The sequence below is a fragment of the Malus domestica genome, chromosome 05 (genome assembly GCF_042453785.1).
Source record: "Malus domestica chromosome 05, GDT2T_hap1".
Lineage (NCBI taxonomy): Eukaryota > Viridiplantae > Streptophyta > Magnoliopsida > Rosales > Rosaceae > Malus > Malus domestica.
Genome location: NC_091665.1, coordinates 22,664,010 through 22,676,078, shown reverse-complemented (window position 1 = coordinate 22,676,078; position 12,069 = coordinate 22,664,010). Strand labels below are relative to the sequence as shown.

General features: G+C 37.6%; 2 protein-coding genes and 1 pseudogene across 2 annotated transcripts; 2 read left to right on the top strand and 1 right to left on the bottom strand.

The window, feature by feature from the left end:
- Nucleotides 1-1,035: 1,035 nt before the first annotated feature.
- Nucleotides 1,036-4,913, top strand: LOC103420070 (squalene monooxygenase SE2-like; annotated as a pseudogene).
- A 1,239-nt stretch (nucleotides 4,914-6,152) lies between these two features.
- LOC139196142 (26S proteasome regulatory subunit 4 homolog A-like) lies at nucleotides 6,153-6,980 on the bottom strand. Its single transcript, XM_070821802.1, has 2 exons — nucleotides 6,839-6,980; nucleotides 6,153-6,523 (listed from the first exon to the last, which is right to left on the bottom strand). Exons 1-2 carry the CDS (start codon nucleotides 6,978-6,980, stop codon nucleotides 6,153-6,155), a joined length of 513 nt encoding a protein of 170 aa, XP_070677903.1.
- Nucleotides 6,981-8,827: 1,847 nt separating this feature from the next.
- On the top strand, nucleotides 8,828-11,993 carry LOC103409320 (squalene monooxygenase SE2-like). The gene is made up of 8 exons (XM_029102176.2): nucleotides 8,828-9,114; nucleotides 9,499-9,610; nucleotides 9,734-9,908; nucleotides 10,306-10,477; nucleotides 10,590-10,808; nucleotides 10,987-11,262; nucleotides 11,399-11,677; nucleotides 11,772-11,993. Exons 1-8 carry the CDS (start codon nucleotides 8,890-8,892, stop codon nucleotides 11,874-11,876), a joined length of 1,563 nt encoding a protein of 520 aa, XP_028958009.2. The 5' UTR covers nucleotides 8,828-8,889; the 3' UTR covers nucleotides 11,877-11,993.
- Nucleotides 11,994-12,069: the final 76 nt, after the last annotated feature.

Sequence of the window (12,069 nt, the reverse complement as noted above, 5' to 3'; positions counted from 1 at the left end):
AAGAGTTAAAGATTATCTCTTGCAATGGTATTTTAAGGTATTGAAAGGTTATAGACTTTTCAATAAATACCTTAAATATGGGGGGAGTTTACCCAAGCATAGGCAAATTACAGTCCCAATATATGTTTGAAAGACTTAATATTGGAAAACAACTACTCTCAAGGGAAATAATTTCCATGCATGGATATAAAGTTTGTGATGGCCATATAATGAGTAGTCAACCTAGTGGTACCAAATTTTAAAGGTTTGACTAGAGAATAAGTTGTATCATCGAGAGGAATGGGTCAAAAGCCTACATCTTTAAGAATCGCCATAATGGCAACCCAACCTAACTGACTGGAGATCCCAAGATCTAGGTTCAAAGGGACAACCGAATTGTGAATGATTCAATGGGAGCACTGCGGAGATAATCTCCAACCTATGTCCTATGATGAAACAGTGCTATCTGCAGCATATTTAAGATACGCTTTGCTTTTAATGATTCCTATACTTGGAAATAACAAGTGAGGTATTACAGGATACTCTTAATGGGAAGTCACCTATCTTGAGTGAGGAATTGGGCTGTTCCTGTGAGAATTTTTTGAAGGGCTTAGTTCTCTAAAAGCACTCATGAGAAACCAAGAATTGTTCAGAGCCAAAATGAACACAACCAAGCAACCACAGGGTGTCTGGAATGATATTGTGTGATTACTATTGTCTTGGTTTACACAGACGGCTGAGCAATTCAAGATATCGCGTTCACTGATTAGCCAAGTAAATCCGATAGTAATTCACTACGAAAGGTTCAAAGCCAAAAGCCACCTATCCTGATACGGTACTTTTCCTATTGAATTCTCTCTCTAGTGTCAGCATTGTCATTTGCATGGTATTGAGTCAATTTCCATTCATGTGAGGGATTGTTGGAAAATTTAATAATAATATTATTATTATATTAAATTTATTAATTGAATGGAAATTAGAAGTTGAGCCTTTTGGTAGAAAGATGTGTCTACTCAAATAAAGAGTTGCAACTTTTGACTCTTCATGAATAGTCACATGCTTTTCAAAGAGGTATATCACATTTTATAAATAGGAAGCCCCCTATAATCACAAAAGAACTTTTCATTGTTTACATAATCATACATAGAGTGCATTAAATATTAGTGAGTCTCATTGAGTTCATATGAAAGAGTTTTCAACACAATCGTGGTTCATGGAGCTTTGTGATTTGGAGTGCTACTATTATAAGGACGTGGTCGTTGTATCTTGGGAGACATGTGCCGATCAACCATGAGCACCATAGTGGGGCGAAAACTTGTCTTACAGACAAAGTGTCTAACACTTGCCTCGACCGTATTTTCAGGTTTTTCTAATTCATTATATCATGTTCATTTAACATTGGTTACTTATGTGCATGCATTATTGTGATACATAATTACATGAATTATTTCTTGATTTTCTATATGATTTAGTATAGCAATTCGACCCTAATTTTTCCAACAGCTGGTTCGGCAGCACTAGCTTACACTCTTGCGAAGGTGACAGTCTCACTCTCTGAGGGCTCTTTGTCTTTTGTATACATTGTTTTGATCTGTACTTGAAATGGTTTAAGGTTTATGCTGGATTCATTTGGTTTATGGAAATGATTGAACTTCCAATGTTCTTTTTAATGTTTAAGATAGTGATCAGTTACAATATTATCTGCATTGAACTACAGGATGGGCACCGAGTGCATGTGATTGAAAGAGACTTGACCAAGCCAGATAGAATCGTTGGTGAACTGCTACAACCTGGGGCTTATCTGAAGACTAATTGAGTTGGGCCTTGAGGGTAATTAAGATATTTACGCATATGAAATATTTTCATATTACTTAGTCGTGTCAAGAATGAACCTAAAGACTCGCATTATTTGCTCAAATTGTTGTAATTTCTGCCAGCTTCTAAAGTGGTTGACCTTTCCTTCTGTTTTTCCTTTTCTAGTTATACATATATGCTAAATAATAATCGTTGTATGATTAGATTGTGTCAACAAATTTGATGCCCAGTAAATCTTCGGATATGTTCTTTACAAGGATGGGATAAGGACCAAGCTGCCATATCCTTTGGAAAATTTCGATCCAGATGTGGTTGGGGTAAGCTTTCACCATGGGCGTTTCATTCAAAGAATGCGCGATAAAGCTTCATCTCTTCCAAAGTATCCTTCTTTTCCTTTCAAACATTCCCAAGTTATTCTGTATATACAGCATTGCTGAACTTGTATCTCACAAACGGATTCCAGTTACATATAACGATGTGGTGAATAATGTCATTGAAATTTGGTGCATGTAGAGTTACTCAGTTTTGTCTTTTCAAGCTGGTAGAAAACTTAAATACTCGGACTTTCTCTCTTTTTCAGCCTTTTTTATAAGTTGATTTCTAAATGTTTCTAGTTCTACTATACGAAGCTAGTTCACTAGTACAATTGGCATACATGATATTCATGTCATCCTCCAAAATTTTGACATCAGTGTAAAGTTGGAACAAGGAACGGTGACATCTCTGCTTGAAGAAAAGGGAACTATCAAAGGGGTGAAGTTTAGACGCAAAGGTAGTCAAGACTTCACTGCGCATGCACCCCTCACAATTGTATGTGATGGTTGCTGTTCAAACTTGCGACGTTATCTGTGCAATCCTAAGGTGAAAATAGCGTGCCAGTTTTGTATTCTTCTTTTTTCTAGTGCATGCTAATTATCTCAAATGACATGAAAATAACTATACTGAACCAGATTTTTAAGAATTTTCAATCAGCAAATCAACTATTGCCATTGTTTATCTGCAGGTTGATATTCCTTCTTGTTTTGTTGGTTTGATTCTTGAGGATTGCCAGCTTCCATATGCAAATCATGCACATGTAATTTTGGGGGATCCATCACTCGTATCATTTTATCCCATCGGCAACATGGAGATTCGCTGCTTGGTTGATGTACCAGGCCGGCAAGTACCTTCTATTTCTAGTGGTGAATGGCTCACTACTTGGAAACAAAGGTGGCACCCCAGGTAGGATTACATCTTGGAAACTTAATGAAATATGTGTTTGATTTTATTACTTCACTTATCTAACCATTTGGACTAATTTAGTCGAATAATATTTCAGGTTCCTCCCGAACTGTATACTGCTTTTTTGGTTGCCATTGATAAAGGAAACAGAAAAGCAATGCCCACCAGGAGCATGCCTGCTACTGCGTATCACACCCCAGGTGCTCTCCTAATGGGGGATGCAGTTAACATGCGGCATCCTATAACTGGGGGAGGCATGGTTGTGGCTCTATCGGACGTTGTTGCTCTAAGGAATCTTCTCAGACCCCTGCGCAATCTGAATGATGTTCCTGCCCTATTTAAATACCTCGAATCCTTCTATACCCTACGTAAGGTAAGCAGTCTATGTTGGAGTTTTGAGCTGCTTAAGTCCCACATCGGGGAACTCAAGGGAAATTGAGGTCCTTATATTAATTTAGTCTCCTTTATTGCTCGAACCATTTGAAATGGGAATTGAGGCTTGACCTACTAATTGTGTGGATTAGATTTGATGATTATACTATAATATTAAGATTTTAATTAAAATTAATTAAAAACGTTTTGATTAATAAGAGTTGTATAGCTTCAGATACATCCAAAATGTATTTGAAGAGGGATGAAAACTCATCGTAGATGATCATTTTCCTTCCTCCTTTTTTTTCCGTACAAACTTTCTAAAGGGTAAACACACAAAGCAATTTACTAGAATTCTATAATCCAATGAGGATTGTAGAATTAGGTAGTTGTATCATGGTCGAGCAAACATTGTAGAACATTAAGCACAAGAGTGGGACGGAAATGTTGTTCAAAGGACATAGTTTTTGCGCTAGTCTCTACCTTTGATTCATTCAAGTTAGTATCATTTTATTTCTGTAATATTGTGTAATTTCATTCTGTATTGCAAGTAGTTTTGAGTAATAAAGTATAAGTATTTCAAGTTCTCTATTTCTGTTATTTTTGTTTCTAAATTGTTCACCGACAATCTATGTCTTTCACTGTTAGCAGTTGGCTCAAATTTACAGGTAACTTCATATAAGATCATTCTTGGTTTCGCAGCAGCCAGCGGCTTTTACCATAAACACATTGGCAGGTGCCGCGAACAAGGTGTTAAGTGCATCCCCTGATCCAGCAAGAAAGGAATTGCGCCAAGCATGCTTCGATTATTTTGGCCTTGGACGCGTCTTTTCAAATGGAGCTCTCGCTGCTTTCTCTGGTCTAAACTATTGCCCCTGGAGCGTGGTTCTGCACTTCTTTGTCGTGGGTATTTATGCTGTTGGACGCTTGCTAATTCCGTTTCCTTCACCAAAACGTATATGGATTGCAGCCAGACTAATCTTGGTGAGTAACTCTATTACAACAACCACAAAGCCTTATCCTACAAAGTATATAAATTCTAAAACATCACTACACTCAGTTTTCTGTCATGTTTTTTGTTAAATGCAAGTAGAGATGGCGTAGGGGGTATACAAAAGGTGCAATGGCACAGAGGGGCCCCAAAATATTTTACCCTCCTATATATTACATATGAATATAAATTTTCTAGCTACATATATTATATTAATTTCTCACTTTTCTCTAGCAATATAGAAGCTTGTGTATTTAGCAATAAAAAACTAACTTGTGTATTACTTTTTTCCACAAATACACAAAATCATGATTTCATGCTCTATATTTTATGGATGAACCCTAAATCATGTTTTAATGGCAATTAAAGATGATTCATTTTGTAAGAGTGAGATGTTGAATCCAATTAAGTTTGAATATCGATTGTTGAATCCTGTATGAATATATTGTTCTTTTTTTTTTTAATTAAGGAAGGTTTTTTTATTGAATTCGCACATGACCTCCAAAATGTTAGAGATGACCCTGAATCCAAATAGTCCAAGTGTTTTCTTAGAATCTCCTTCCAAGTCTTCTTAGGTCCTTCTCTACCCCTTTGGCTCTGGCTTTGTCTCATAATTACATATTCTAACCGAAGCGTCTATAAGTCTTGTTTCACATGTCCAAACCACCTAAGAAAGTAAGATGCTGCAAAACCCGACTCTTGTTCCAAAAAAATTTCGCAACACACATGATGATCATTGGAGTCCTAACGAGTTCCATAATACTATGATTCCAACTGAATCAAAACAACATTACTTTGACAACAAAAAAAAATTTTAAAAACAGCATTATGATATTAAGCGGAGAGAGTAAAAAAAAAATTGGGTTGTAAATTAGTAACGTCTTGTCTTGTGACTGGTTTTCACAATTAACCGCCATTTCATTTCAGAATTTATAAATAAACTAGCATCTTACCACACGCTTATGAATGTGACAATTTGCTCTACAATTTTTGTTTTACTTGTGGTTTTTATTTTTTTATTTTTGTTTTAAAAATTAAAGAAATAAAGGAAAAAAAAAACTGTCCACCACAATTTCTAATTTTTTTTTTCTTTTAACAAACAATATGATCTACACTAAGGGTGAAAGAGTGGGTTAAGCCTCATAGTATGCTAGCAATAATATAGTTCAAATTCGCTTTGACGATAAATTGTTTGTTTGGATTTTTTTTTTAAATTAAATTGATTTTGAAATCATAGTTAAGGGTAGTTTGGGAATTATGAATGATTCCCATTTTATTGTCTTCTGGCTTTATATGTAATAGATAGATGAACAGCCTTATATGTATTTATTTTTTGGGTAAATTAAATAGTAGCCCCTCAGGTTTAAGGTCTAATACAATCTCGTACAACAACTTTAAAACATTTCACTTTCATACATCCAGTACCATTTTATTTCAAAATAACACCTCCGTTAGATTTTACATCCATTAGTCTGTTAAATGCTGACGTGGCTGCCACATTTGTGCTGATGTGGCTGCCACATGGCAAAAAAATTATTTTTTAATTTAAAAAAAAATAAATCTAAATCTTCTAAATATTAAAATTAAAAATAAAAAAAAAACTAGAAAAACCCGAAACCCAGATCCCTTCCTTCCCCCCCCCCCCACCCTTCTGCAACTCCCAAAATCCTCTCTTCTCCCCGCAACCCCCAAACCTATATCCCCCATCTTCATCTTCTTCCCTGCAACCTAGAAAGAAAAGAAAGAAGAAAAAAAAAACCCCAATCATTGCAAATCAATCAAAAACCCTAAAGACCCACGGAGAACGAAACAATGGCATGATTCTCATCAATATCCCAACGTAGTACTCAGGACCGACGGAGGACGAAATAATGGCGTGATTCTCATCAATTAACTCTTCCAGATTCCCCACGCTCATCGGTGAGCCTCGGAGATCGTCAACTTTAGATCTGTCTTCCTCGGCTTTCTCCTCCTGCGGCTTGAACCGCTCCTGGTTTGTGACGAACTCCTCCGCCATGAGGAGATAGTCCTTGATTCGGCTTTCTCCTCCTGCGGCTTGAGCCGCTCCTGGTTCCTGAAGCTTGCACTTTATCAGCGGGTCACCGTCGGGAGCCGTGCCGCAGCTTCGGGACCCTTCTGCTTGAGCTGTTTACGGCCAACTCGGGCAGGCGAAGCTGCCGGCTCAAACTTCTTCTCTTTCTTGTCGTTCCCATCGGGCTTACGGTCGCCCGGTAGACCTTGTCGATTCAACCCACCAGGCGTTCCCTGACCCATTTCTTTTGTCTCGAGGGAAGAGAGAAGAGCGAGTGAAAGTTCTGGGTTTGGGGGTTGCGGGGAGAAGAGAGGATTTTGGGAGTTGCAGAAGGGTGGGGGGGGAATGCGGCTTGAGCCGCTCCTGGTTCCTGAAGCTTGCACTTTATCAGCGGGTCACCGTCGGGAGCCGTGCCGCAGCTTCGGGACCCTTCTGCTTGAGCTGTTTACGGCCAACTCGGGCAGGCGAAGCTGCCGGCTCAAACTTCTTCTCTTTCTTGTCGTTCCCATCGGGCTTACGGTCGCCCGGTAGACCTTGTCGATTCAACCCACCAGGCGTTCCCTGACCCATTTCTTTTGTCTCGAGAGAAGAGAGAAGAGCGAGTGAAAGTTATGGGTTTGGGGGTTGCGGGGAGAAGAGAGGATTTTGGGAGTTGCAGAAGGGTGGGGGGGGAATGAAGGGATCTAGGTTTCGGGTTTTTCTAGTTTTTTTTTTTTTTTTTTTTTTTAATATTTAGAAGATTTAGATTTTTTTTAAATTAAAAAAAAAAATTTGCCATGTGGCAGCCACATCAGCACAAATGTGGCAGTCACGTCAGCATTTAACAGACTAATGGATGTAAAATCTAACGGATGTGCTATTTTGAAATAAAATGGTACTAGATGTATGAAAGTGAAATGTTTTAAAGTTGTTATATGGGGTTGTAATAGACCTCAAACCTGAGGGGCTACTATGTAATTTACCCTTTTTTTTTTTTTTTTTTTTTGGAAAGCTATTTATTATAATTTTGCAGGAAGCTTTAAGAATCATTCTCCCCATAATCAACACTGAAGGAGTAAGACAAATGTTCTTCCCTGCACGCAGATTTCCTCCGGTATAAACAAGATACTCAGAAAACCGAAAACAAAGAATGTCGTAGGCTCGTAGAACACTTTCTCAACCTTTTAATATAAGCTTGTTTGTATAATTACAGATTCTTCCATGTAACAATTTCAAATCCTGGATTCTTCCATGTAACTATTGCTACATGCTCTCTTCACCTCATGTAGTATGCTCACTTTGTATTATATAATTGCAAGGACTGCTAGGTCAGTTACTAACGTGGATGATTCTTGACCGTAAATGCAAGTGAGTCTCGCATGCATCAATAGTTAGGAATCAGTCATCATTGTATCACTTACACGCTCTCATCGTATCATTGTCCAATTGCAATTATATTCAAATAAAATAAACAAATTTCATACTGACTTGATCCATAATCCCATATTTTTTACAGATAATTATTCTAACAGTCATGATTATATGCTATAATTAGTTTACAGGAGTTTACAGGAGGATTAGGGAAGTTTGTTTTTTTTCTTCTCTTGTCTTTTTATGTTTTAGTTTTACATTTCCAGTTGTCACCCCCTGTTTGGCACCCATGGTTTCAAAACCTAGAGAAAATTTTGTTTTTTTTGACATTTGCATGGCAAAATATTAATATTTTATACTATGTATAATAATATACGATCCACTTCCACACTTACCAAACCCTCTCTGACTAAATCAAGTCTTACTTGGATAGCCATTCCAATGCACTTACTCTCTGACCATGTAAATTTTCTGGTTCTGTTATAGGATCACTAATAGTTCCAAAATGTAAGAGAAAAGGGTTATAATCAGCCTCGTGTGAATATGTTAATGATATACATTTGTAATGAGTTAGAGATTAAGTTGTGCCTAGCAATACTATAGCGTGTAACTCTGTTATCTTGTAACATATAAATATCATAATAGTTGCGAAATAAAAATTATATTTGTGAAGTAAATTACATTATTGTTCAAGAACCTCCAAACATTTTTTTAGTTCCGGTTACATTGTTATTTCCATTCAAAACTATATTCTAATTTACAAAAAAAAAACTCAAACTCATATGTAAAAGGAATGGTATATTGTCTTAGCCGACTGGCCTTAACTCCCATTTGCCAAAACATTACGTATATTTTAGTTGCAAATGATTCCACTAAGTCTTGGGGGGAATAAATTTTACTAAATTACGCAGTCTTTTACACAATGACTTGCTTTCAGGTCTTCCAATTTGGCCTGGTAAATAGTTTACAGTGGTAGGCGCATAACTTGTCCACGTTTCTATCCCAAAACCAAAAAATAGTTTTTTAAAAAAGTTGGCTCACTATATATAGGCGCCAACTTAAGTCTGAGAACCAACTCAAACACTTGAAAAGAACTAATATTCTCTAACCGAATTCACGATCTTTGAAGATGGTTTACCTGAATATAGTGTGTGCTGTTATAGCCTCGCTGCTCGGGTTTGTTTTCTTGTGCAGTCTAAGACGACAGAAGAAGGCCAGAGCTCATCAAAATGGGAATTGTTTGAAGAGCTGTGAAAATGGAACGTGCGACGAGGCAAAGATGGTTGAAAGTGCAGACATTATCGTTGTTGGTGCTGGGGTTGTTGGTTCGGCGCTCGCTTACACTCTTGGGAAGGTGACATTCTCTCACTCTCTAAGGATTCTATGCCTCTTTCTATATTTGTGCGATATATAACTTGACGAGGTTTAAGACTTTCGAAATTTAATGGTTATCACTCTTTATTTATCTGTTCATTAAAATATGTAATTGTTTCCTTTTATCTGAGATTATATTTCTACTTCGGTGGGAAGAAAACTTAAAGATAACGCCTTGAGATCTGTTTGGGGTCTCCAAGATCATCTGAGTTTTGGATCATAAGGAAAATCTTTTCATATATTTTTGTTAGATTGTATATAGTAACATCAGTATCATAATATTTACAATTTGCACAAATCTAAGTTATCATGTCTTGTCTTCTTACTATTGCTTTGTTTTGTTTACAATGTCTGCATACCGCAGGATGGGCGCCGAGTGCATGTGATCGAAAGGGACTTGAGTGAGCCAGACAGAATCGTCGGCGAGCTGCTGCAACCAGGGGGATATCTCAGATTAGTTGAGTTAGGCCTTGAGGGTAAGCAAAGAAGTATAAACCTGAGGACTTATATGAATGTTCCATAACTGTCCTCCTCATTTATTTCCACTTTGAGTTAGACAACTACATATGATAATTGTTAATATTTCTGTTTGGTTGAAGATTGTGTAAATGAGATTGATGCTCAACGGGTTTTCGGATATGCCCTTTACAAGGATGGAAAAAGTACCAAGCTGCCATATCCTTTGGAAAACTTCCATCCTGATGTGGCTGGGAGAAGCTTTCACCACGGGCGTTTCATTCAAAGGATGCGGGAAAAAGCTTCATCTCTTCCCAAGTACTCTTCCTTTCCCTTCAAATATATTTCCTAGTATTCTTTTTTCAGTAGGCTCGCCATGTGTTGGATAATTCAAAGTTTTAGAGGTCTGGAAAACACAAAGTTTTCCCTCTGCTTCAGTCATCTATTTCAAGTATCTGTTATAATTTGACGTTCAGTATGTTTTTGCTATACAAAGATAAATCCTTTGATTACATATTGCAATGTATCTTTAATACGTTCTCTTTGCTTGAAAGTTTGTCATGCTATGTTGTCAGACTGTCAAAACTTAACCATGTATTTAACAAGAATCTATACAATATCGGATAATGCATGGTATGTGAGATTCATTATGAAGGAGATTTGCATACTCTGCTGGAGTCTCATTTGTGTGTCATTTCTTAAATTTCGACATCAGTGTAAGATTGGAACAAGGAACGGTGACATCTCTACTGGAAGAAAAAGGTACTGTCAAGGGGGTGCAGTATAAATCCAAAGGTAGTGATCTAGAACTCAGTGCACACGCGCCTCTCACAATAGTATGCGATGGATGCTATTCAAACCTACGGCACTCTCTCTGCAATCCTAAGGTGAAGATAAACTGCAAATCTTGTAAAATAAACAAAAACAAGAAAGGATAATGGATTGAAATATATATTTATTACTTGAATATAAAATCATGTTTTATTTTTCTTTTTGTAGGTTGATATACCTTCATGTTTTGTTGGTTTGGTTCTGGAGAATTGCCAGCTTCCATATGCAAATCACGGGCATGTAATATTGGCAGATCCTTCGCCGATATTGTTTTATCCTATAAGCAGCACCGAGATTCGTTGCCTTGTTGATGTACCAGGCCAAAAAGTACCTTCTATTTCTGGTGGTGAAATGTCTCGCTACTTGAAAACAAAAGTGGCACCCCAAGTATGTCTATTGTGCTTCAAATAGTTTGTTTTGGAATAAATTATAAAACTATTTCGAACAAATAAACCGATCACTTTGTTATTTACCTCTCTAAATAACAACCATCCCTGTTTTCATGAATACTTTACGTATTTGAATCTTTGGCCTAATCAAGGGGTTTGCAAATTGTTTATTGCAGGTTCCCCCTGAGCTGTATGCCGCTTTTATGGCTGCCGCGGATAAAGGAAACATAAAATCAATGCCAAACAGGAGCATGCCTGCTGCTCCTCGTCCCACTCCTGGTGTCCTTCTGATGGGGGACGCTGTCAACATGAGGCATCCTCTAACTGGAGGAGGCATGACTGTGGCTCTTTCAGACATTGTTGTTCTTAGAAATCTTCTAAGACCTCTGCACAATCTGAATGATGCACCTGCCCTTTGTAAATACCTCGAATCCTTCTATACGCTGCGCAAGGTAAGCAGCCTAAGTTATTACACACCTATTCAATACTTTTACAATGCATTTCATTGAGAAACTATTAGTAAGGTTCTTATTTCAACTCGAGTTTAATGGTAAATTAAAAAAATTAAAATGCTTGGTTTTGGTGCAGCCTGTGGCCTCCACCATAAACACATTGGCAGGTGCACTATACAGGGTATTTTGTGCATCACCTGATCCGGCAAGGATGGAAATGCGCCAAGCATGTTTCGATTACTTGAGCCTTGGAGGCGTGTTCTCGAATGGACCTCTAGCACTTCTTTCCGGCCTAAACCCGCAACCATTGAGCTTGGTTCTCCACTTTTTTGCCGTGGCTGTCTACGCCATTGGGCGCTTGCTACTTCCATTCCCTCTCCCAAAACGCATGTGGATTGGAGCCAGATTGGTTATGGTGTGTATCTATCTCCATTTGTTGAGATATTCAGTTGCATCTGGTGTGAGCCTCTTCTCATTTGTATTGATTTTTCCACCTTCTGGTTTTGTAGGGTGCTTCAGGAATCATATTCCCCATAATCAACTCTGAAGGAGTGAGGCAAATGTTCTTCCCTGTGACAGTGGCATCATATTACAGAACTCCTCCTATTAATTAATTAATTAACATGATGAAAATTGAAAAAAGATGTGTTTAGCTTTAGCACATGTTCTTCCATTCCATTCCGTGTAAACAAAATACTTCCGAAAAAATTAAATAAAATCTTAATTCAATACCTTTGTGTCTTTTTTTTCAATTCGATGACGATGCACCATTAGGTCATGGCAACAGATGATGCATCCGTAAGTCAA